This window comes from Balaenoptera borealis (genome assembly GCF_965194805.1).
Source record: "Balaenoptera borealis genome assembly, chromosome: 5".
Taxonomy (NCBI): Eukaryota; Metazoa; Chordata; class Mammalia; order Artiodactyla; family Balaenopteridae; genus Balaenoptera; species Balaenoptera borealis.
This window is the reverse complement of record NC_138862.1, coordinates 13807562-13833877: the sequence shown is the minus strand read 5'-3', so window position 1 is coordinate 13833877 and position 26316 is coordinate 13807562. Positions and strand designations below refer to the sequence as shown.

The window sequence follows — 26316 nt, the reverse complement described above, 5'->3', positions numbered from 1 at the left end:
ATGCTTTTAAAGGGCAGGGGTCACATAGCCTTGCTCACTTTAGCAATTCTGCATAGGTCTTGGGAGTTGACACTAAAACAAAGGTTCTCAGCATAGGATCCCAGGAGAACTTTCAAAGGCCTTTGAACCTTCTGGAATTGGAGACAAAATTATGTGCATAGGCATATCTGCATTTGTAAAAAGAGCACTTCCATGGCTTTTACCAGGTTTTCAAATGAGTGGAACCCACAGAAGTTTTGTGTATGAATGTATTTATCTCATGAGGGTCACCAAACCTGGCAACAAAACCACATAAAGCTTCCCCTATACATAAATAAAATTAACATGCCAGGAGAGCAGGTCATCCCAACCAAGATGGCCATGAAATTATGTCACAAAAGAAAGAGTAGCAATAGAGCAGAATATATATAGCATTCATTCATTTATTCTATAAACTGAGTGCCTACCAAGGAAGATTGACCATATTAAGATTCTGGGTGTTAAATTAGGAGAGAGGGTTAAACTAGAGGGTCCCTGATGCCCTTTGTGGTGTCCTAGCGCTACGACACTAGGATTCTGAAATCTGCAGAACTGAAGACTGTCACCTACCTACATTTCCTGTCCAACAGAGAACTGACAGAATGTTAAGCTAATTACTTTCAAAATCATTGCTTCATCACTGCTTATTCCTAATTAAACAGCCAAAATATTTCAAGAAAAGGTTTGCACTGATTTAGACAATCGTGAAGTGCAGCCACCCTCGGATGAAAAGGGGTGTCCGCATTTCACAAAGGGGAGCATTTTATGGGGAGTAAACACCTGAATGTCTATTAAGACAAAAACGTGGGACTTCCCTGGTGGCTCAGTGGTTAAGAATCCACCTGCCAATGCAGGGGACACGGGTTCGAGCCCTGGTCTGGGAAGATCCCACATGCTGCGGAGCAAGTAAGTCTGTGCGCCACAACTAGTGAGTCTGCGCTCTAGAGCCCGTGAGCCACAACTACTGAGCCCGTGAGCCACAAGTACTGAGCCCACGTGCCACAACTACTGAAGCCCGCGCGCCTAGAGCCCATGCTCCGCAACAAGAGAAGCCACCGCAACGAGAAGCCAGCGCACCGCAACGAAGAGTAGCCCCTGCTCGCCGCAACTAGAGAAAGCCTGCATGCAGCAATGAAGACCCAATGCAGCCAAAAATAAATAAATTTATTAAAACAAACACACACACAAACGTGGCCTTCTCCTCGCCCTATGGTTGGGGCAGAATCAGCCCTCTCACTGAAAATGAATCAAGACTCTAAGTGGTTCGCTTTTATCAGATCAAAGGTGATAAAATAATTGTGTTTTGGAACTATGATAGCATTCAGCCTGATGGAACATGTGTGCCACGTCCCCAGGCCTGAGGTTTCCTTCCCTGGGGAAGATCCACGTACTATAAAGCAAAGAAAACTCCCTGGCTTCGCTGACCACTTGGACTGCTGGGGGGTGGGGGGCAGGGTCACTCACCCAGTTTGGGAAAATGACCCCCGCATGCCTAGCTCAAGCCTCTCTCTTCCCCCTCTCTTTGGGATCTCCCAGGCCCACGGAGAACCCAAGGTCTGACCCGCTCTGGATCATGTGGCAGGTGAGTTTAGAAGGTAATTTTAGTACGGGGGCCACCTACTATTGTCCAGGGCTAGGTCTGCATAGGTGGGCAAGTCCATCTAATTCTTCCAGGTAAGGATTTCAAGAATCTTACTGTTGCCCTACTCCTAAGCCACAACCTCCAGTCCCACATCTATCAGTAACGAAGCTGACCTTTTGGTCTCCACCTGCTGACTCCTCTGTCTTTCCCAGTTGGTTCAGAACTTGGGCAGGGAGAAGAGCTTCTCAAATCCCACTGGCTCGATCCTCTCCACATTCTGGATTTCAAGTGGGTTGACAGCACTTGAAAGACTGTGCTTGAACAACCCACAGAATGGGAAAAATATATCTGTAAATCATGTACCTAATAAGGGACAACCCAAATGTCCATCAATTGATGGATGGATAAACAAAATGTGGTATATCCATATACTGACATATTATTCATCAATAAAAAGGAATGAAATTACGCTACATACTACAACAGGGGCAAACATTATGCTAAATGAGAGAAGCCAGTTACAAAAGACCACATATTATATGATTCCATTTGTATAAAATATCCAGGATAGAAAAATCTATAGAAAAAAAAAATAGAGTAAATTAATGATTTCTTAGAGCTGGAGTGCGGGGGTAAGGGTGGGGAGTGACAATTAATGGGTACATGGGTTTTGAGGGATGGGGGTAATTTAAACACTCTAAAAATTGTGTTGATTATTGCACATTTCTGTGACTATATTAAAAATCAATGAATTAAAAAGAAAAAAAAAAAAGACTGTGCTTGATTCGGCTGTTACTTTGTAATTTTAGGACAGACTACCTGTGCCAACTTAATCAGACAACTATATTACATATTCCTATTCTTAAGCAGCTCCCACCCAGCAGAGAAACTAAAACAAGTAACCACTGACCCAGCTCAAGAGAGGATTTCAGAAAACAGGTATCTTTCTTTAGGTTAATGCCCAGTCACAGAACTAATGGAAGGGCTGCAGAGTGGAGTTAAACAACAGTTTGGGCGGTTACAGCTCCCAGGTCTTTGCAGAGAGAGTATTTCGTTCTATAATTCAAAGTGAATTTCCAGAATAACAAGTATTCAAGTGTGAATATTTTGATACACCCCCTAAGGCTTTAAGTTCAGGATAAATTATCAGTGGTTAATAGGTGGTCAAGAGACTCAACTCTACAGATATGGAATAACTACCCAAGAACTCAAAACAAATGTTCTAAGTAGATTTTCTATTCCCAACTCTGATTAGCAAGACCTGCCAATTTCATCATGGTACAACCAAGAAAATTTAATACTTGGGAAATAAATCTTTGGGGCTCTGAGACTAGAAGAAAAAAGTTCTGTAGATAAATCTTCTTGACATTATTTTATCATTATCTTGACAATGTTATTAGACAGAAGAAATCTGATTCAGCCTGGATTCTTCTTCAAAACGTTCCCTTTGTGTCTTGACATTACAAGCTGGCCTCCGTCGTTGAACCAAACTTTTTGTGTCTCTACGGCTTCAGTTTCAAGTAACGTGGCTTTGTATTGTGTAGGTGGGGTTTTTTTCTGGAGCTCTAATTTCTGCTGCTCTACATGCTAAATGCCCAGATGGCAACATAAGTAAATCATCTTTAGGAAAGGTGAATTGATAAACAATAATAATAATGCACATTCAAAATTAGCTCAATTGGTATACAAGTATCTGTTTGAGTCCCTGTTTTCAATTCTTCGGGGCACATACCTAGGAGTGGAATCGCTGAGTCATATGGTAATTTTATGCTTAACAATTTGAGGAACCATCAAACTCTCTTCCACAGTAGCTGCACCATTTTGCATTCTCAACAGCAATGTACAAGGGTTCCAATTTCTCCACATGTTCACCAACACTTGATATTTTCCTTTTTTTATTATAGCTATTCCAGTGGGTGGGCAGTGATCTCATTGTGGTTTTGATATGCATTTCCCTAATGACTAATGACGCTGAGCATCTTTTCATGTGCTTATTGGTCATATGTGTATCTTCTTTGGGGAAATGTCTATTTGTCCATTTTTTAAATTGGGTTGTTTTGTTGTTGTTGTTCTCATTGAGTTCTATGACCAATGTTCATAGCTACACTATTCACAATAGCCAAAAGGTGGAAACATACATGTCCACTGGCAGATGAACGGATAAACAAAATGTAGTATGTATATGTAATGAAATACTATTCAGTCAATGAAAAGAAATGAATTTCTGATACATGCTACGACAGGAATGAACCTTGAAAGCATTATGCTAAGTAAAATAGACCAGTCACAAAAGAACAAGTATTCCACTTATGTGACGAATTGCCTATCTGGAATAAGCAAATTTGTAGAGACAGAATGTAAAATAGAAGTTGGAGGTGGGGATGTTATTGCTTAATGGGTACAGAGTTTCTGTTTGGGATGACGAAAAGCTCTGGAGAAAGACAGGCGTAAAGGTTGCATAACGTCATGAATATACTTAATTTGGCTGAATTGTTCATTTAAAAATGTTTAAAATGGTAAATCTTTTGTTATATATATTTTACCACAAAAAAATCAGCTCAATTTTGTTCACTGTATGCTTCCAAATATAATTTGTCAAAAAAAAATTCACAACATAAAAGAAGAGCAAAGATGGTTGAGTCAGGGGGCCCTGAGGCAGTTGAGAAGAGGAAACAGCATTCAGGTTAGGTGGTATCAAGCTCACGACACTTCCAGCTCTACGCTGATTCATGTGCTATGGTGGGCGAATCCTTCAACCTCTCAAAGCCTCCTTAGTTACAGGATCAAAAAGGGGGTGGGGGGTGGGGATTGACCTCAGATGGTTACTGTAGGGATACAGGAAGTCACCTGCCTGAAAAGCCCAATGCAGGGACAGACCTAAGGGGACACTCAGTAAGTTTAGTCGGCCTTCACCTCCCCCTTCCTAAGACTGCAGTGTTCTCCACATGATTTGAGCCCAATCTAGACACTGCCCTCTCCATGCTCTTCTGTGTTTTTGAAATATTTCATGACAGAATTTTAAAAGCAAGTAAAAATTGCTCCTTATATAACACACTGATGTAACCAAATTGATGGAATTAAGTGTAGGAAAACATTAACCCTCCCTGACATCTTTCAAAATCCAACTCAGCAGAGAAGGAAAAAAGAAGTCTAGAAGGAAATATGCTACATGTTAATAGTGGGTACCACTGGAAGCAGGCCAAGGGGTAGTTTTGATTGTTCTCTTTTTGCTTATCTATATATTCCAACTTTTCTATAATGAAGGTGCATGATCATTTTAAAATATTATATACAAAAGAGAAAGAAAAGGCTAGCTTGGAGTTCAACTTCTCTCAAATCTTCCTTGCTTCCTCTTCCCCTCCCCGACCAGAGCCCATCACTCACACTCATGTATTCCATCTGCCCCATCACGATGCAGAGGGCAGTTCTAGCTCACATTTACTGGAGGTGTGCCAGTACTGGGCACGCCTCTAAGTCCTGACACATGTTAATCCATTGACTATTTGCGATAACTTGATGAGGTGGGTACCATTGTCCCCCATCTTACAGGGGAAGGAACTGAAGCCCCGAGATGACTGTAATTTGCCCACAGTCACTCCAGTGATCTGTGACAGAGCTGGTTCCCCACCCAGGCAGTATAGCTCCTGAATCCACACTCGTAGCCTCAACACCCTGCCCTCTCCTAGATGTACTTCTATTGCTGTCACTGCCTTTCTCTTTGTCACTACGCAATGACATTCCTGTCACCTCTGCCACACTGAGACAGGAGCTTCCCCCGATGAATCTCCACCTGCAATATCCATCCCACACTAGGTTCTCTAGTCCAGCTACTGAACTGGTCACTGTTCAATTGCATGTCCCAAACCAAATGAATTTTTAAAATTACTTGTATATAACACGTACGCCTCTGTTTCTACTTCCATGACGGTGGTAAGCAGTCACTGATAATTAGAGCAAAGTGTGGCTCATTGGTCCTCCCACATAGCTCAGGCACGAGCCCCTCAGCCAGGAAGCAGTTAGCCAAATTTTTCTTCAGGAAACAGGGATTCGCTGGTGAAGTTCATGGGAAATTACTAGGTGCACTTCTGACCTTCACAGCCAAAGTTAAGAAACACAGACTAGTCATACAGAAGCCATGAAAAGTAGTGCTATTGACACATCAGGAGAGGAGACAGAAAACAGGGGCCGGATAATCATGTCAATCAATCATTTCACGATGTCCACCTACTGCAGTTAATGGAGCTCCACAGGCAGGAAACTGAGAGAACTGGCTTAGAAATGGTTAAATCCAACAAAGGTTTAGTAGGAGAAAAAAAGAGAAATCTTTTAAAAAACCCCAATATCACTCATTTGACTCCAGCCTAAGAGCAGAGAAATGATGACAACCACAATAAAGCTGACAGTTTGGGGGGGGACCGACCATAACTCAGACACTGGAGAAATATATTAATCTTCTTAACAGTTCTAGAAGGAAAATACTTACCCACAATTTATAAATGAAGACTCCAAAACACAGAGAGTTTAAGTGACTTATCCAAGGTCACACAGCTAGTAAGTGGTAGAACTATGATTTTTATTCTGTCTGCTGCTCTTAGCCTTTTTTTCTGTCTCTACCTTTTGGATAGCTACCTCAGAATTCTAGGATTCCATCTACAGGGCTCTTGACATGGCCATGAGCAAACATTAGCTATCCAACTTGAAAGTCTGACGTTCATGCAGAAGGCAAAGATGTTTGCTTGTTTTGGCTTCCAAACAACCAAGTGGATTTCTAAGTCATTTCTTTGCAGAAATTATTTATGTATTTAAGGAACATTCCAGTAATGTCCTCACCAACTAGAGCTCCCAGAGCACAAGGATATCCCACCACATAAGAACAGATGATCTTTCCTTTACTGTTCCACCAAGGTAAACAAACACACCAACACTACAACAATTAAGGAAAGAACACAAGTATTTTTGACAGTTCAACAGTGCTCGTTGACAGTCATGGAAACACACGTTCTGAGGGTGTGCTTTTGGAATTGACTCAGAAGGGCCTTCATCTAAAATAATACACATGTTTACCTTTTACCTGTGGAAATATGGATATCTTTCTACCTTTTAGGTCATAAAGATGGAAAGAAACCAGGAATCAGTGGGTTGGAGGTGTCACATGGAGGAGACATTCAAAGAACCATACTTCTCAACATTTGTCCATTATATTGTTTATTTCCACATGCAACTCTAAATAAGGCTATATTACATTATAAAACCAATAACATACTTTATATTGGCATTTGGGAATTTTTCAAAATAGAGCTGAAGACTCTATTTAAAATAAAGAAGTCCAATATATCCAGACAAAACTCTAATCCGAAAAGATACATGCACCCCTATGTTCATAGCAGCACTATTTACAGTAGCCAAGACATGGAAACAACCTAAATGCCCACTGACAGAGGAATGGATAAAGAAGATGTGGTACATATACACAACAGAATATTACTCAGCCATAAAAAGAATGAAATAATGCCATTTGCAGCAACATAGATGGAACTAGAGATTATCATACTAAATGAAGTCAGAAAGAGAAAGACAAATACCATATGATATCACTTATATGTGGGATGTAAAATATGGCACAAATGAACCTATCTACAAAACAGAAACAGACTCACAGACATAGAGAAGAGACTGGTGGTTGCCAAGGGGGAGGGGGTTGGGAGGCTGGGGTGAGCAGATGTAAGCTGTTATATATGGAATGGAGAAACAACAAGGTCCTACTGTACAGCACAGAGAACTATATTCAGTATCCTCTGAAAAACCATAATGGAAAAGAATATTTTTAAAAAACGAATGCATGCATGCATATATATATATATATATATAACTGAATGACTTTGCTGTACAGCAGAAATTAATACAACATTGTAAACTGACTATATTTCAATTTTAAAACATCAAAATAAAATAAAATAAAATAAAATATAGAAGCCCATCTCTCTGCAAACTGTGTATCTCACACCATTCCCGTGTGCTGCCAACGTCTGCCTTTCCCAACAGCCATGCAGCGTCACCTTGTGGAATGACCCCTGCCTCTGACTGCAGAAGGACTGCGGCTGTGCATATAAACACTCTATCCTGGCAAGAGCCAGATCCTTCACTTCCCTCCCACAGGTTAGCAGTTGAATTCTCCATCCATCAATGACATGACCATAACATCTTCCCATTTGTATTTTTTTGTTCTGTTCCCTTTTTTAAACCAATGCCCTCATTTATCAGGAATGAACTCAAACAGCTTCTTCTGGAGAAAGACATGGCTCTCTCCTGCCTTTCTGTTGACCCAACTCACTTGGGAAACTTTCTGGAGAAACAGGGTTAAGGTGAGGGAGACGTCCCAGGCCCCTACATGAGAATTATCCATTACCAACTTGGAAGGCAGCTGACATTGAAAAAGGAACTCCCTACCTATCGGAATACCAAACCAAAAAGATGGAAAGAGAATCAAACAACCTTATCAGTCAACTCTACCATGTTTCAGTCCACACTATGAGATTCCAGAAAATCCATAATAAGCCATAAGGACCCATGAACTAGGAAAAAAAGAAGTCCTCTGAAATGATAGAACTGAAAAACTAGGGCAAGTCCCTATAGCCCTCTCCCTGTTGATGTGCATGATAATACACTACCCACCAGGTAATACTTGCCAAGGATTTAAGATGCTAGATGAAAGGCATTCGTGAAATGCAAAATCCCTCTTATTGTGTTGGGCCCAGAGGCTGTCCCTCTAAGTTCTTTGCAGTGGTGATTAAAGCCATCCCCTTCCATCCCTTCCCCACCTTCCATTGATGTGAGGTTTAATTAATGTGCACTTGGGGTTTAAGATCCCTAGATGAAAAGGGGACCAGATGTGAAAGTTATTATTATTCTGTTCAAAGTACACTGGCAAACTAACATCTGCGGACAAGTTTACCACATGCCACTTAAAATGGGCTAACGAGGGTCAGATACCAAAATATTTAGGAAGGGATTATTGAAAGGCTCGGATATCCTCCAGCTATGTTCAGGCCATCATGAGAAGGTAACACATATGACAAATGGTTCACTTTTCTTAGAACCAAAACATGATCAGACTGAACCAAAATGGGGTGTGTGGAGTGGAAAAGCGATTCGAACCTGATTACAGACAAGAAAGGGGCTCTCAGAGCAAAAGAAGAGGAGGATTTTTCTGTTTTGAAGGTAAATGAAACATCTGACTGCAGAGAACCCTAAATGATCTTGGAGCATTTCTCGAGCACTCTTGAACTCCTTATGGAACTCGTCAGCTACCTACCCTGGCATGATGGAAGTCCTTTTCCTCATCAGCTATAAAGAAAGAGATTTGCACCTAGAGAAGTCAAAAACAAACAAACAAACAAACAAAAAACTTACTAATAGAGACCCAATAGCACCAGTGGGATCAGGGCTGCGTGAGCCATAACAAAGTCAAATCACTGCTCAGACATGAGGATTACTGGCCACAAGGGTGAGAAGGAGAAGGCGGCCTGGCTTACTCTCAACACTGCAGGTAGAAGGATCCTATTAAAACCTCAGTCAGATCATGTCTCCCACCCACCATCCTTCAAAGGCCTCCCTCCTACTGCCCCCTCCCCTGACCACACTCACCTCCTGGAGTCTCCCCCTTGCTCTCTCCAGTCAGGTCCCAGTGGCCTCCAACATGCCAGGCCCAACCTCAGCCCCTCTACCTGGATCACTCCCCGTCTGTTAACAAAAGATCTCACTCCCTTAACCCCTTGCCATCTTTGTTTCGAAGTCACCCATGCAATCCCCTAACCCCCTTATTTAAAAGTTCAAACTCCCAGCACTTCCTAGCTCCCTTCCTAGCTCCCTGGTTCTCCACCGCAGTGATCACCTTCCAACACACTCCAGGTTTTAACTACTTCATCACTGCCTATCTTCTGCCCCCAGAATGTCTACACACGCGTGCAGAGATTCGTCTGCGTCTTGCTCACTCCGGTACCCTCACAATGTGGAAGTGCGCATGGCCCTAAGTGAAGGGCTCCATAAATATTTGTTGAAGACATGAATGATGACTTCAAAAAAGTAAAAGGCAACCTGCAAGGAGAAACGCTGATGTAAACTTCCGGAAAAACTTTTGAACTCACTCAGTTCCATGTTAATGTGCCCTGTGCACATAGCAACCCCTGGCAGAAAGGTAACAGGATCAAGGCAGGATTGGGCCATTTCCAGTCCCCAGACTACAGCACTTTCAAATACTATCAAGCCCAGCTCCTCCCTCACCATGCCCCACGCAGGGAAGACTGGCTCACATAGAATCGACCCAAGGAATCAGTTCATCAAAAACTGCATCCTTCAGGACTTCCCTGGTGGCGCAGTGGTTAAGAATCCGCCTGCCAATGCAGGGGACACGGGTTCGAGCCCTGGTCCGGGAAGATCCCACATGCTGTGGAGCAACTAAGCCCATGAGCCACAACTACAGAACTTGAGCTCTAGAGCCCATGAGCCACAACTACTGAGCCCCTGTGCCACAACTACTGAGCCCACACTCCACAACAAGAGAAGCCACCGCAATGAGCCCGCGCACCGCAACGAGGAGTAGCCCCCACTTGCTGCAACTAGAGAAAGCCCACACGCAGCAACGAAGACCCAACGCAGCCATAAATAAATAAATAAATAAATAAATAAATAAATAAATAAAATTAAAAAGAAAAAATCCTGTGCTCTGCCTATTCATCCTTGCCCCCCGCCCCCCCCAGTTTTGCCTTTTTCCAGCATGTCATATGGTTGGAGTCATGCAGTATGTAACTTTCTTAGATTATCTTCTTTCACTTGGTAACGTGCATTTAAGTTTCCTCCATGTCTTTTCATGACTTGAAAGATAGTTTTTAGCCTTGAATAATATTCCATTGTCTGGATGTTCCACAGTTTATTTATGCATTCACCTACTGAAGGACATCTTGGTTGCTTCCAAGTTCTGGCAACTATGAATAAAGCTGCTATAGACATCCGTGTGCAGGGTTTTTGTGTGGATGCTTGTACGTTTTTAATAGCATCTTAAAGAGAGAGAAATGTAAAGCACAACCTTAGTGAGTTGAAGACAAAATAGGCTTCACACTCTCGAAGAAAGTCCCTCTTTCTAAGAATAATTTTGAGAAGTTAAATTTGTCAAAGAAGTCTGGTTTTAGTTTTATACACACATGAATTCATTTCCAACACTATGGTTTTTTCAAGCACTTCAAATGGATTATAAACTCTGAAACGTCATACAAGTTTTGAATATTTTCTTTTGTCCCTATTAATAACATCTCTCTGTGGGGCTTCCTTGTCAATTCCATTACACTTAGTCCATTTTCCCCAACTGGTACCACCAGCTCCTCCTGAGTTCTGTTGCGGGATCCACCATACCTGAAATATCCATCCATGCCTGAATTCCATGAGCCTCTCACTAAGTAAGGCACACAGTAGGTGCTAAAAACAACTGCTAACTAGTAAATGCATCTGAACATTCCACCAAGTATTCAACCAAGATTATGACAAATTTCCAGACAAAGATTCATAAAAGTCCCTGGACACAGGTATAGAAACAAATTAGAAAAGTAAGCATGCATTCAATCAACTATGTCAAAATCCACATACTATTAAGCAAAAACCAGAGAAAGGTGGGCATTTTAAGTCAGAGAGATCCATCTCTTTAGAAAAGAGGAGCTTACCACCTCCAAACACAGACTGCAGGCCCTCAGGCCCTCACGGCTCAAAGGCCTACCAGCCACAGCACCTCTCAGGGGAAACGTGAGCAAAGATGGTATCCAAGAGCCCAAACGTGTAGGACATGAAACACCAGTAGAAACCACTTCTCAACGATTCCTGAAGTCAAAATTCATTCTCAATTTCTAAAATCAAAATGAATTCCCACGCAACCATACTACTCAGGACGGAAATCCTCGACCGTACCACACCAGCTCTAAAAACTCAAATCGAATCACAAGACAGTTCAGAAGGCCTTCCATTTTATAAATGTAGACATTTACAAAATGTCTACTCAAGGCTGACATTTTGCAGACAAATTTCCCACATCCTGTATCCTACCACATTCAAAGTATTCCTGGGCTTTCACACCCACTCCCATTTGTGAGTTAAAAAAAGGACCAGAGAGGAGGCCAGGTGGATAAACTGACAGGGGTCACCTGAACTAATGCCCCCACTTGCAGGATTTCAACTGATTTCAAATTGTAGAAATAAGAGGCAGGCAATCCAAGTTTAAATGCCAACTTGATGTGTTCTTGAAAAGATGGAAATATTTAATATTCAGATCTGCTTTTTGCTTTCTTTTAAACCATAAAGTCCCAATGAAAAAGTAATCCATGTATAATGTATCTGATTACTCGGAGAAAGCAAGTATGCACTCCTATGTTCCCTTTATCTAGCAACAAAATGGTGTGTTTCCCCATTTTGGTTAATTTCTCCACTGCTGAAAATTACTTCCAGATCCAATCTCTTCTTTAGTTTACATTTCCATCCTACATGAAACCCCCTACTCCTGGAATAAAAAAGGAAAGAAAGAAAGAAAGAAAGAAAGAAAGGAAGGAAGGAAGGAAGGAAGGAAGAAAAGAAATCACAACCAGAAGATAACACAATATTTTAAATACAACACCAAAAACATAAAATTCAGCTGCAGCATCCGGGTCTAAAACAACATGTTTAAATAAACAACGCAGTAATATCAAGCTAAAAGTTGAGTCTTGATACATAATACCCCTATTACAGGTTTACCATACAGAGAGAAACTTCTGTACGTCACAAGGACCCCAAGGATATAATTTCCTGACCCAAGCAACTGGCTCACCAAATGTTCAAGGGTTAGGAAGAGCTCAAGTCAAGAAAACCTGGGTCTCTTCACTTCTAGCCCAGTGTTCTTTTCATATTTTATTGAATAAACACTAGCAAATAATGATAATCATTTTGTTTCACCACAAATGACTGAGTTTATTTACCTCCCTCACCTAAGTTTTTAAAAAAATAAAAATGACCATTCGCCAAAAGAGAAAACTCACTGTGCCCTAGCAGGGGATAATTTCTAGCAGTATCAACACTGACAGTGGAACCACCACCAAGGAACTGAGTAATAAAACTCCCATGTTCATATTCATGCTATTTATATGATAATTAAAATCACCCTCCAAGGATCTAAAATGTCAGTAGGTTAGATCTTTTCATGACTGAATGGCCCATCAGGCATCCACACAAACTAGATTCCTCTAAATATTGAAAACAGTGGAGCAGAAACTAAGCGCCCATATTGGTTGTTTGCTGCTGATTCTTAGACAGAAAGAAACACTGAAGATGTACTGACTGTCCCAGCGACACAGGAAAATCAGAATTGGGAAGAACCACAGAGGCCTGGGGGAGTTGGGCGTGCAAACTGCCCACGTGTCTACCTGGACTTAACTGTGCACCGCTGTCACCCTTCTGTCTCTCTGCCTCACTTTCCTCACCTGTAAAGCTGGAATGATAATAGTTCATTGGGTCATTGGGAAGATTAAATGTGTTAGTCCATTTAAAACTGTGCCAGGCAGAGAGCAAATACTTAATAAACAAGAGAAATTAGTATTAATATTATTATTAATGATTTTCCCAATCATTTCACCATTGAATGACAAATGTCCCGACCCTTCAAATGTACCAAAATTCTAGACGATCTCTCTCTTAGTTGGCCCCCTACTAACTTTCCCATGGAGTTATCTTTTCTCGCCTTCTACACTATAAGCTCCTTGAGGGCATGTGAGCTGCGCTCACACCTCACTGAATCACCCGAGGACACCTCCAAGGACAGTACCCAGAGCCACCCAATGAGTGACTTGTGGAATGAACGAATAAATAAACTATCCCCCCTCCCCCTCCCAATCAGTATGAAGCCTAGTAACTAGATGTCAATCTGTTAACTTGAATACATTATCTCAATTTGGTTTGTAAATGTATTAGAGAAGTAAATAGCAACAGTTATTACCCAGAGGCTGGACTAGGAAAAGCTTTCAATCAACCCTTGCGGCTTTTGCCTTTTCCACTTGGATGGAACTCCATGCTTGGTTTGCATGCAGGCAATTGCAATTACCTCCAGTGTTCCTTCTAAAGCTAAAACCACAAACTATTTGATTGTCACAGACTGTCAGCCCTTGATTTTTCTTCCAGGCGTGATTCTGCTCCCTCATGCCCTCCCTGTCTGGGGGTTCTTCATTACCACGCTTCCCATTTCTATCAAAGCCTTCGGTCCCCATTACACAGATTGATGCTGTTGGACCAGCAAAGGGGCCCACTGATAACATGGTCCCCACCGCTCTATCTCAACTCTCCTGGGATTTCAGACACTTTCACCTGCACCTCCAGCAAAGATAACCCAGGCCTCTGGAATGAATTTTTTTTCTAGCTCTGAAGGTAATTATCTGCAGTCCCATCTCTCTCTTCCCCACCCCAGTCCATTCACATTCTCATAATAAAACCGAACTCCACGGAGCATCAATTAGGAGCAGAGGGAAAAGCCTGTGCTTTGCGCTGACTGGCTTCTTCCCAAGCTAAACACACTTATGTAAACCTGACTCCATTGCAGCCCAGCCCGCACACGTATCAGGGCACCCAGCTCTTCCGGAGCTAAGCTTTTGTTTACCCACTGTCAAGTGGGTATTTCCCAGTCAGCCTCTCCTCCCATGGAGACTGGCGGCAACCACCCCTACCCCCTACCCAGGCAACCAAATGTGACATCAAAGGAGCCCCCGGAGTGGCCATCTGTCCCTGCCATGCCAATGTTTATGCAATGTGGGCAGGAGAGGGACAGGACGACCAAAGAATCCAGGGCATCCTGCTGCATCATACCCAAGGCAAGGACACCCCAGGCTGCATGTGCTACAGAGTAAGTGACAAGAAAGTCCTCAGTCTGGCCGGAGAGGTTCCTTCTTCTTAAAAAGAAGGCTGAAACTATTTAACTTTCCTGAGGGTGTGCAAGGAATGGGCTTGATATGTTTCACCTGTGGGTAGGCATCTAAAAATAAAATCAGCTCCCTAATTTTGCAGTAACTTTGTAATATTTTTCAAATGTTACACAACTCACCCCCAAAAAGTCCTAGCTAAACATGGTATTTCGGGCAATCCTGCCTTTACCAAATTCATGAACGGTGAAGTGCTAAGAGGAATTGGCTAAGGTAGAAAAGGTAGAGATCAGAAACAAACCCAGGAGTCTCAGAATTCTAGAATCCTCACCAATACACCTCTGTCTATATCTAGAATGGCAGGTCAAGATGTATGAGAGTGTTCATGGATATATAAGTCAGATAAAACCCAGTTCAAATCCAGGGGCACCGCATCTGGTGTGAATTTGGTGAAGTCACGTGGGTTCCATAAGCTGGACTTGGGAAGGACAGCACGTCCGAGGTGGTGGTGAGGTTCGATCACAGACTCTGTTGACGGCACCGAGCAGAATCCCAGGCACACAGTAGGTGCTCATGTACGTGGTCTCTTCTCCTCGGCATCTTCAGTTCTAGCCCAGCCCTCTTTCCAGGACCTCACGATGGGGGCACGCCCAGTTGGCCAAAGAGGAGAGGTCCCTGTGGACGGTGAGGCTGGCCACCAGTTCAAATCCAACACACAGACTCTACTGAGGGACATCACGGTTATTTTTCAAATGGGGGGAAAAGAAGACACTTGACATGCTTCACCTACTATTTTCATAAAGTTTGTCAAACCACATCCCAAGAAGTGGAAGAGAATCCACATTATTCATCACATAAATCTGCTTAAATTCCCTCAGGGGGAAAGACGGCTAGCCACCGTGCTTGAAGCCAGGAGATGATGCATCCACCCTGTGATTCAGCTTGAACAGCTGCAGCGTGAAGACGCGCACACGGGCTTACCCAAAAATGGTCTAACAATTTTTAGATTTGCCGCCTCGCTTATTTCATTTTTTCAATTTTTGTCCCTTGACCTCATGATTTCCCTTCATTCATAGAACCCGGAAACAACCGTGGCATTTCTTTGGACAGCTTGGACCGGGTTTTGATTAATCCCCAAAGAATCAAATCACCAAACGCTTACTGTGTGGTTCTGGGCACCATCGCAGCACTCAAGGATTTACAGTCGGGTTGGGAGGAGAGAAGATAGAAAAGGCAACATCTGACAAATAATACTGGTTCGAGGGGGAAAAAATGACTCTGGGCTGCAACAGGCTGGAGAGGCAGAAAGGAGGAGGTGGGCTTGCGCTGACTCTGATAGACAGCTGGGGGAAAGTCACTCCAGGAGGAGACCCAGTGGACACCTGCCCAGAGACAGGACTCAGTAAGGCTGTTTGGGGACAGTGCAAAGGTCAGCCGGGTCGTTCAGCCACTCATCAAGCAAGCATTTACACAACACCCCATGGCAGTCATTATAATCCACGATGAGGCAAATAAACAGAAAAGGATGAGTAGCCCTGCCTTGGAGAGACACACGGAAGCGTTCTGGTTAAGAGCACAGCCCCTGGAGTCAGGCGACCGGGATTCAAATCCCAGCTCCACCCGCTTCTAACGCTGTTACTTGGAACGAGTTACTTAAGCCACAGATGAGAATTCCTGTTTAAGTTACTTATTAGAAGCATTTCCAGAGAAAACCAGTTTGGGAAGTAGGAGAAGGAAGCCACAGGGGCTCTCTGGAGACAGGACAGGGGAAAGAAACCTCAGAGTTGTCCTGAAATACCTGTGCCCTCCTGATGGTCAGCCCTAGCTAAGGACTGCCCCAGGGGTACAAGGATTCCAGTCAAAGGGGAATCAAACCCTGAGGCCAGCTGGCCAACAAAGAGAAGGGGTTGCTGTCTGGTGGGGTGAAAGCATGTGGGGGATGCACGAAAGATAACATGGATCTGAAAGGATGGGGACAGAGCACAGATGGCATGTGCTCAAGGGGTTAATCGTTTTTATCATTATTGTATTATTATCCTTTATATTATTTTTACCCCTTAAAAAAAACCCAATAACCCAATTATGACAAAAGAGCGAGAGGTCTCCAGGCTGCCATGTGCAGACAGAGAAAGGCGTGGCTAAACCTGCCAGTCTGGATTCAGGCAGCCAGGAGAACAGGTAAGACAGGAAGAACAGGTCACCAAGACCCGCAAAGCAGGCCTGAGATGCTGGTGGGAAACTACAAACTACAGGGATTAGAATGCAAAAGCGTGCAGACCTCACAGAAGAAAGTTAAAAACAGAACTACCATATTATCTAGCAATCCCACATCTGGGTATTTACCCAAAAGAAATAAAAGCAGGATCTCAAAAAGATATTAGCACTGTTCATTGCTGCATTATTCACAGTAGCCAAAATGGGGAAACCACCTAAATGTCCATCGATGGAGGAATGAGGGGAAAAAAAGGCGGTATACATGTGTGCACACGTCAGCACATGCACATGCGTGCATGCACACACTCCAGAATATTATTCAGCCTTCAAAAAGAAGGAAATCCTGCCATATGTGACAGCACGGATGAACCCTAAGAACATTATGCTGTGTGAAATAAGCCAGTCACAGAAAGACAAATGTTGCGTGATTCCACTTATATGAGGTATCTAAAATAGTCAAACTCATGAAAGCAAAGGACAGAATGGTGGTTGCCAGGGGCTGGAGGGAGGGGGAATGGGGAGGTGCTAATCAACAGGTATTAAATTTCAGTTACGCCAGATGGGTAGGTTCTAGAGACTCGCTGTAAGATACTGTACCTATTGCTAATACTGTATTGTACATTTAAAAATCTGATCAGACGGTAGATCGCATGTTGGGTTCTTAATACAGTTTAAAAAAACAATTTTTTTTTTAATTGCAGGGCTCATGCCTCAGGAAGCATCTGTGATTTACCCTCTCCATCAAATCGGTAGTCACATCTTTTGTTCAAATCCTGGATCAACTAGCATAGGACCAAAATCTGATACATGTTAAGTAATACAGCATAATGTACCTACTAACAAGGCTTGAGTGGCTTTGTTCATGGGAGGAAGGCAAACTTGAAAAGAGTAAGTACAACTCTGTGTAGTTATAAAGCCCCTTTTGGTCTAAATCATCCTCTCCCAGTGAAGTAGAGGGGGGCTGCTCAGGGCACACGTCACGGTCCCCACGTGGCAGAAAGAACTGAAGAGCACAAGTCCCTTTTTGCTGGGTTTGCCTAGAAGAGCCTCATGCCATACACAGGAAGTAGGAAAGGGGTCTCTGGAGCAGATTTCTTTTCTCTAAGTGCCCGCACATCGTGTTCCTTTACCATTGGATCCTTCCAGCGGGAAGCCCCTTGCCTCTCATGCAATGATGACTTCCCATCTGAGCACAGCAGTGACGCCCACGTGAAATATTCCACTGTAACCACACCCACTTCCCAGTTTAGATGAAGTTTAGATGGAGGCTCACCCTCTCTGTTAAAAGTAACATGATCTCATGTCCAACAGCCCAGAAAAAGCCCGTTCCGATACCAAGCTTCCCCTGCTGCTGTCCAAATCGATTCCTTTTTCCCCTTTTCTGGTGTCGTGAGGGCAGGCAAAGGAAAAGCCAGGAAAACAAAGGTAGGAAGGTTACCCTGGAAAGCCTCTAAAATAATAGAATCTGAGAATCAACGGGAGTCTTCTTCCTCATGACTCAAGGCGTAAGGAATCAGTGCACAGGGGTGAAGGGTCACACCCACCCAGCTCACGGTGGCCCTGACTTGGGGTGCACCCCTACCCCCTCCTCATCAAGCCCGAAAGACTGGCCTGTCCATGCGAATGACCCAAGAAGAAAGGGACCCCGCATCAGAAGGTTCCCGGGAAATCAGTTTCAAAGCCTCAGATTCTGACTGGGTAGAATCAGAACCCCTCTTCCCACCGAAACAACAGTCACAAATAATGAACCTCCTATTGTCCCGGAACAGGAGGATTCGGGCAGGATCATAAGACAAGAAGGTCTTCAAACGCTTGACTCTTCATGTCCCAGCCTTCAGCAAACACCCCACTTACCCCATCCCCAAACAGAAGAGGCTTCTCAAGATCTCCAGACGTGCCATCCGCAGGGGCAGCTCACATTCTAGGTGAGAGGCTAGGATACAGAGCATCACACCCCATGGTACCAACCCTCCTCCTCCTCCTGGCCTTCGGGTCTAGAAAGGTGGGCCTCAGTCCACTGGGGTTCTACCTACAAGAGCAGACACAGGTAAAGAATGGGTTTTGTGCTCATTTTTTATATTCCTCTAGAGGTTGCAAGCTCCTCCTCTGAAACCTTAATGAGATAATACAGGAAAAGTACCTCATATGTTGTAGACACTAAATAAATCAGTTATTTAGTATTCATATTTTAATAGTCAAAGCATTTACCAGGCCCTTATTCCACTAAGGCTTTGTAGAAAGCACTTTGGCCATGCTTATTTTTGCCCACCCAAATCTCATAATTTATAAAAGTCAGAATTCTCAAACACTATAAAGCGTATGATTCCAAGGTATCACATGAGGCTCTATGATCTAGTCCAAGATCTCACAAATCCATCCCGAACCATTAAAAAATACAGCTTTCCAAAAGTGATGACCTCTCCCCCAAAACTTTTACCAATGAACACCATGCTCATACTTTATGTTCAAGCAAGAGAATCAAAATAAACTGGGGAAGCGATGCTGTAAAACACTAAGGAAGACTATGGGCCCTCTTGTTCTCCATCCTCATAAAAACACCAGCTAAAACAAACAGCAGCTCCGGTGCTGTTAGTCCGTGCTCGGGGTCACAGCGGACAGGCCAGACCAAGGGTAGTTAGTTAATCAATCTGCTGTCTTGGAAAATAACTCCATGGCAGAGGCCAATTCACTCCACAAAATGTAAACCAAGACTCACTCCTTGGGCAGAACAGCAAATGATGTTGGCACCACACCATAAAGCCTTTTCCCAGATCACAATCCCTTCCTGTGCCCTGTTCAGCACTTTGCAACACTGGATGCCTAAATAAATCTTAACTAATTATGCCATATATTCCCCAGGATCTTTTTAGTGGAGAAACCCCACGGAGCAAACAGCTAAAGTTTGGTGACTTCAATAATGCTATAATCCTTTGTGCAGGAATATTAACCAGCCGACCTCCTCTGCCCTGTGTTCTTCCTTTCCCTTCTTGGTTATGAGATCAGCCGTAGCATCCAACAATCCACACTTCCCCCCAAAGCACAGAGGAACTGCAAGCTTAGGAAAAATATTCTAGGAAAATGCAGCGGCAATACAAAATCGATACGGTGATCATCAGCCCTGTCTACCTCCCAGTTAAATTCTGGAGTAACTAAACACACTTTGCCTTTAAAGAAGCAACCCCACTAACTTACAAACCAGTTTCTGCCAAGTTTTGAGCTTTGTACCCATTTCATTTGTACCCTAAAGACAGCAAAAAAAAAAAAAAAAAAGGAAGGAAGAAAGGAAAGGTAGGGAGGGAAAGAGGGAGAGAGGGAGGGACTGAGGAAATAAGAACAGAGAAGTGAGACCCTCAAGGAGGTGAGATGAACTGAAGGAAAAAATAACAATGATCCCAGGAAGATAAGATTAAAAGTGGAGGGGAAAAAATATACAGCCAGTTTACCACCAATCAACTAGGATAAGATGAAAATACTGAAAACATGGAAAGTGCCCCTGGTAATTCCATCTCCCCATAATGAAGAAAAAACAAATGATAGAAGCGTTATTGTTTTATTCTGTTGCAATAACCTTGAAGGAAGGCACTGAGAGAACTACGGTATTGGAAAAGGGTAGGAGAGGAAAATACTCAATGTACTACAATTTAATAAGTGTCTACTTTGTGCCAAACCACGAGACAGGTACCTTACATGAAAACTCATATAGAAATCTCACAGCAGCACCCCCAAAGCAGTTTTCATTATTTCCATCTCACAGTAGGGGAAATGCAGGCTCAGAGAGGTTAGGTAATTTTCCCGGGGCCACTCAGCTAAACGTGACAGAGCAGGAATTCAAACCCAGCTCCTCTGACTCCGAAGTTCTTGTTCTTATACTGCCACATACTCAGAAAGATTTTCTGAGAAAACCAAAATGCCAAGGCTCATGCATTAAATATGAACCAAAATGAAACATTCTTCCTCAGTCATTACAGCAAATTTGCTGTGCCTCAGTACAAAGTTAACCTGTATTGTTAAGCGGGTTGAAAGCACCTCCAATTCACATTAAATTACCAGTAAGTCTTGTGTAAGTTCTAGTTAGATGTTTCTAAAACAATTTCGCAGGGTGTGTCCCAGTGAATATACAAAACCCACCTTACAACAATTTGATCCAACGTGTGTAATACTCAAGAATACAAGGTATGTTTTCATAAAACTAAAAAACATTATGTCAAAAACACATAAAGATAAATATATAATGTCTTCTTCCATACAACTAGTAGACTCAGTTACTTAGTTTTAAAGGATCTTAAAATCTTTTTTGACAGAGTTCCACAGGGCAGAATTTTTTAAATGCATGTAAATTTAAAAGAAGTAGTGTTTGTTTATGCTTCATTTAAAATACAAACAAAACCAAAGTTGGGTCTTTCAAAAGACCAATAAAACTGATAATACTTTAGCAAGGCTGATCAAGAAGAAAAGAGAAAAAAGGCACAAATAACCAATGCCAAAAATGAAAAAGGAAACATTTCTACAGATGCTATAGTCTTTAAAAATATTATGAAAGAATATTATGTGTAACTTTATACCAATAAATTTTTAAATAAAATGGGAAAATTCCCATTTTAAAAAACAAAAACAAAACTAGCTACTAAACCAAGATCGTCTTAACGGTCCTATTTCTGTTGAACAAATTGCACCGACAATAAGTTAAAAAAAAAAAAAATTCAAATAGCCAGAGCCAAACCAGGTTATTTATGGGAGAGGTAAAGGAACCATAAGAAAAAAAATGATACAGAAGTTGTAACACCTGCAAGGTCATATAGTAGAATTAACCTAATTTCAAATGTCTGCGTGATGATGTCCCCCAGCAGTCCCACATGACAGTGTCTAGAAACCTTTATGAATGATATATTCCCCTTTCTCCAGCGGAGGATTACTGTTCCATAAAACTCCACCAACAAGGGTCTATTAGTCAGTTTAACCAGAACTATCACCAGATTCATTCTGGTTGTCTTTGCTGTTGAGTGAGTTGCTAAAGGTTCCTTGGGAGGCAGGAGGAATCAACAGCAAGTTCATATCTACCTGCATGTTCTTCTTGAGTCCATAGCAAGCTAGAAAGCAGGGCTCCAGCAGCTGTGACAGCCTGGACCATGCAACCTGTTGTTCTTCCCTGGGACATATCTAGATTGGTTGAAAAGTAATTTCATTTTACTTCTGTATCATAAACCTCAGGGAAGCTGAAGGGTGAAAGCAAACTATGTAAAACTGTGGCCACAGCTGTCCCCTGAGCCCCGAAGTTCAAGTGGAAGGTGGGCTGGGAAAGCCAGGTTCTTCCGTTCTGGTATTAGAAGAATGACAGAATCAGCTACTAACATCCACCTAATCGCACCCACCCCAGAACTGGGAGAAACATTTGTAAAATAAAATTTGGTTTTCTACAAATATAGTGAGATCCACACATTTATTCACCTTCTTTTCTGGCCCTAAAAGTAAGACAATTCTCTAAAAATTCTTACAAAGCATTAGCTTACAAAACACACACACACACACACACACACACACACACACACACACACACAGCTCCCACGGCTCTGTACTAACCTGCTGATCAGATATGAAATAGATGACACAGATAATAGTTAACCCTAAAGCCTCCATCTAACTCCCTCTGCAGTGAGTAAACACCACACATGTCAAAGGAAAGCTCCTGAGGGCCTCGAAATAAAACCTAAAGAATGTTTGCACTTGGCCAAGTTCATCGTTTGCTGAGACATATGAAGTGTCTCTTGCAATCATCCCAATCCCAGTACCACCCTCCACCCAAACTTCCTCTCCCCTTCCCAACCGAAATTGACTTAGGCAATCAATCTAAAGATAAACCAGCTGCCACAGAAAAACTAACATTTTTCAAAAAAAAAAAAAAAAGATCCACATAAACAGATAACACCTCAACAGCCAGGAAGCCTTGAACCTGAACTCACTTAAATCAGACACAAAATTAACGAGAAACCGAGACTTCCGATGGATGCCTCACTGCAGAACTCCCATCCAGGAGCCTGTTGGGTGCCACAGCTTCAGATATTCCTTTGGAAGTTTCTGTCACTTAAATCCCAAGACTTTCACGGGGGTCATTTTCAGAGACACTGAGCTGTAATTACTGAACGCGCAGCAGGGCCTGCGGGGACAGGGGGCATCTTTGGTGGGTAACATGATCCCACAGTCTCCTTCCCGATCCCGGACTCTGTGCGCGGTCCCTGGTTACAGAAGGCAAGTGAAGCGCTTTCGAAGCCCGAACCCCTTTTCCCTGACGCTAAAACTTACATGGGTGGCGTCGCTGGGCAGCCCCAGGGCAGCGTGGAGTCGCGGCTCGCCGGCCCCGGGCGGGGGGCTCGGGGCGCACAGGTCCCCGCGCGGCAGCTGCAGAACCCGGGGCTCTCATCCCGCCTCTCCTAGCCCAGAGCCACCCTCCGAGGCTGGCCCACACCACCCAACACAAAGAAATTTGCCGGTGAAAAGAAAGGGTTTTTAAATTCAAGCTCACCACTGCTCAGCAAGGCGCACACGCTGCTCCCGTCTTGCTTCCCATCTCTCAAACTTCCAGCAACAGAAATGAGGAAGCAGCAGCCTTCCCCCGGCTTCTGGCAGTGGGAGTGGGCGTAACTTGTGAAGTTTCGTGCTATGATGAATCTGGTCATTTGGGTGTGTTGGAGAGGGTTTGTGGCTCCTCCCCGCCCACCGTCACCTCTCTCCTCTCCGCCTCCTCCAGTTTAATTCTCCCCTTTGGAACTGGCAACGCCGCAAACTCCCCTGCGCTCAACTCCTCCCATCCTTAGGGGAAATTAATTCCTAACGGGTTTTAATCATTTTACAGATGAACCTGGTCGCCCTGCAGAAAGCCTAAGTTCTTGTCAAATTATTTTTCGATAGCACATGGCAAGAAAGCAGTGCCCCTTACCGGATTTAAGTGGCTATAAATCTTCAATAACTGCTCAGCACCCCCCTCTTCCCCCGCAGGAATGTGAGCGCTTCAGCAAGTGGAGACCTAATTCCTGAACATCTAGTTTAAAACAGTGGAGGACAGGGAAAAAAGAAAACAAACAAACAAAAACAAAAAACAAAAAACACCTTTCAGGGCTTCCCTGGTGGCGCAGTGGTTGAGAATCCACCTGCCGGTGCAGGGCACACAGGTTCGAGCCCTGGTCAGGGAAGATCCCACACGCTGCGGAGCAACTAAGCCCGTGCGCCGCAACTACTGAGCCTGCGCTCTAGAGCCGACGAGCCACAACTACTGGGCCCACGTGCCACAACTACTGAAGCTCACATGCCTAGAGCCCGTGCTCCACAACAAGAGAAGCCACCACAATGCGAAGCCTGCGCACCGCAAAGAGTAGCCCCCGCTCGCCGCAACTAGAGAAAGCCCACATGCAGCAACGATGACCCAATGCAGCCAGGAACAATAAATAAAATAATAAAATAAATAAATTTATTTTTAAAAAACACCTTTCAGCTGGCTATCTTTCCTTTAAAGCTTATTACAAAATATTTCAGATATACAAAAATATATTTGAAAATAATATAATGAACCACGCAACACAAAAAATTAAAATTACCAATCTTGTTGAAGCCATCTGTAAACACCTCCCTGAAATGCATCCCCCTTTTCCTCCTCTTTGAAATATAACTGCTATAAATTTGATCTCCCATGAGCAATTTTTATATCAGTTTCTAAAAATTCTAAAGGACACATGCTAACAAAGTGCACCCGAAAGCAATCCAATGAGTATCTTTTAGCTGGGCTTGCTCTTTATTTCCCAAACAGAAGTTAAATTAAGTAAAACTTAAAAGGACTACACATTAAATGAAGCCTCAGGTGGCTGGTTAAAGAGAATGAAAGAAATCACAGTATAAGAAAATAGGATATCTGGAATGACAAGCAAGAGGCCGTATCTGAAAGAGTTGAAGCATTCATGGATGAAATTGATAGATTAATACAGCACTATCACTTTACAAGGTTAATAGCTGTGTCAAAAGCCAAGGATACTGACCCGCATTGCAAGGGGCTTTTTTCAAACAAACAGCCTACAGAAACAGAAACACAGCATTCATCATTAAAGAAGTCCTAATTGCTCAAGGGCCTGCCAGAGTTATTACAGGCTGGGAGCAATACTCAGAAAAGGGAACCTTCAAGATAATCGTGATAAAAATCAAAATGGTAAAAACCATGATCCGTTCAAAATTGAATAAGAAGTAGATGCCTAGCTCATCTTTATATTCCCAGTACCTTGCAGAGAGGCTAGCATAAGTAGAAATTTAATAACTATTTGATAAATGAATGAAGCAAACAAACAAAAGAATGCTCATGAAGACTTCTGAAGGAGCAGGATGAAAAAAGAAGAGAGTGTTTGGATAGAGCAGTGGTCCTTAACAGGAGGTGACTTTGCCCCCAGGGAATATGTAGCAATATCTGGAGACATTCTTGGTTGTCACGACTTGGGGGTGCTATTAGCATCTAATCGGTAAAAGTCAGGGATGTTGCTAACCGTCTTAAAAAGCACAGGAAAGCCTCCTACAGCAAAGAGTTATGTAGCCTAAGATGCCAATGCTGCTAGTAAGAAACTCTCACATAGAGGTTTCACTATCAACTGTCGATTAATTGACTTATTCCATCTATGACCATCAACATTATAAAGAGACTCTCCTGGGACTTATGAAAATACAGCATAGCATTTCTCCTTCATTTCCACTGTGCAGCATTTGATGGCTGAGGACCATCTATGCAGGCTCAGAAGAAACTGGGCACTGGGTTCAGAATCAGTAAAGCAGTTTACTGGCTTGGGGCACAGCCTCAGGTCCATGCAGCTCACTAAGCCAACAACTTGTGTTGAATTTGGATGATGATAATCAAGAAGGGATTGGGAGGAAGAGGATGGAAAGCCAGAGTATCAGCTTTAGAATCACTGTATGGTTGGGGAAGGAGGCATCGTGTGCAAAGTGAAAGAGATGTGAAAGATACACAGGGTCAGGCTTATCCCGGACACACCAGTCATTTCTCTATTGACAGTCATTAGCAGGAGACACTCCATTGAGAACAGGCAGGACATTTAATCTCATTACAGCTTATCGAAAAGCAAGTTACAAATCACTTACAGGAAAAAGAATGCAAGCATCACAAAGTTTACCGGTCAGGGTGAAGGACTTACAAAGTGGAGACATCTTTTCTACAGGTTTTTCTGGTCTCATCATTACTTAAGAAGTATTTCTCTTAACTGGAATGCCACATTTTTTTTTTTCTTTCTTGAATAAGAAAGCATTTTGCTGTTGCTGTGGTGGGGGGGGGCAGGCAGGGGCAGTGGGTTTTTTCATCTTGAATCCCCCTTGAAACCTAACAGATGGTAGGTTCTCAATAAATGCATGTGGGATTAAACTGAAGGAGTACCCCACTTTATTGCTCACCTCTCAGGCCAGGAAATAAAGAGTCCCCTATACTTGCTTCTGGGGGAATCCGCAGGGCACCCTGAGTTCAAGAGTCTGAGTGACCTGTGAGCGCATATAAAACCTGCTGGTTTCATTCAGTGGCTGACAGATTGCCAAAGACCTGACACAGGTGAA

At 43.0% G+C, this 26316-nt stretch overlaps 1 protein-coding gene across 10 annotated transcripts in view; it reads right to left on the bottom strand.

Annotated features, from left to right (window-relative positions):
* The window catches only part of TIAM1 (TIAM Rac1 associated GEF 1), a 204372-nt gene extending 178360 nt beyond the window's left edge, over positions 1-26012 (bottom strand). For 3 of the 10 annotated variants that reach the window (XM_082393649.1, XM_082393656.1, XM_082393653.1), the window contains exon 1: positions 23249-26012. In XM_082393649.1, the coding sequence (XP_082249775.1) occupies positions 23249-23402 (154 nt within the window). In that variant the 5' untranslated portion in view covers positions 23403-26012. Of the gene's footprint in view, positions 1-22688; positions 22883-23248 lie in introns of all 10 variants that reach the window. The other 7 variants (XM_082393657.1, XM_082393654.1, XM_082393658.1 and 4 more) reach the window with 4 other exon arrangements.
* Between the last annotated feature and the right edge of the window lie 304 nt (positions 26013-26316).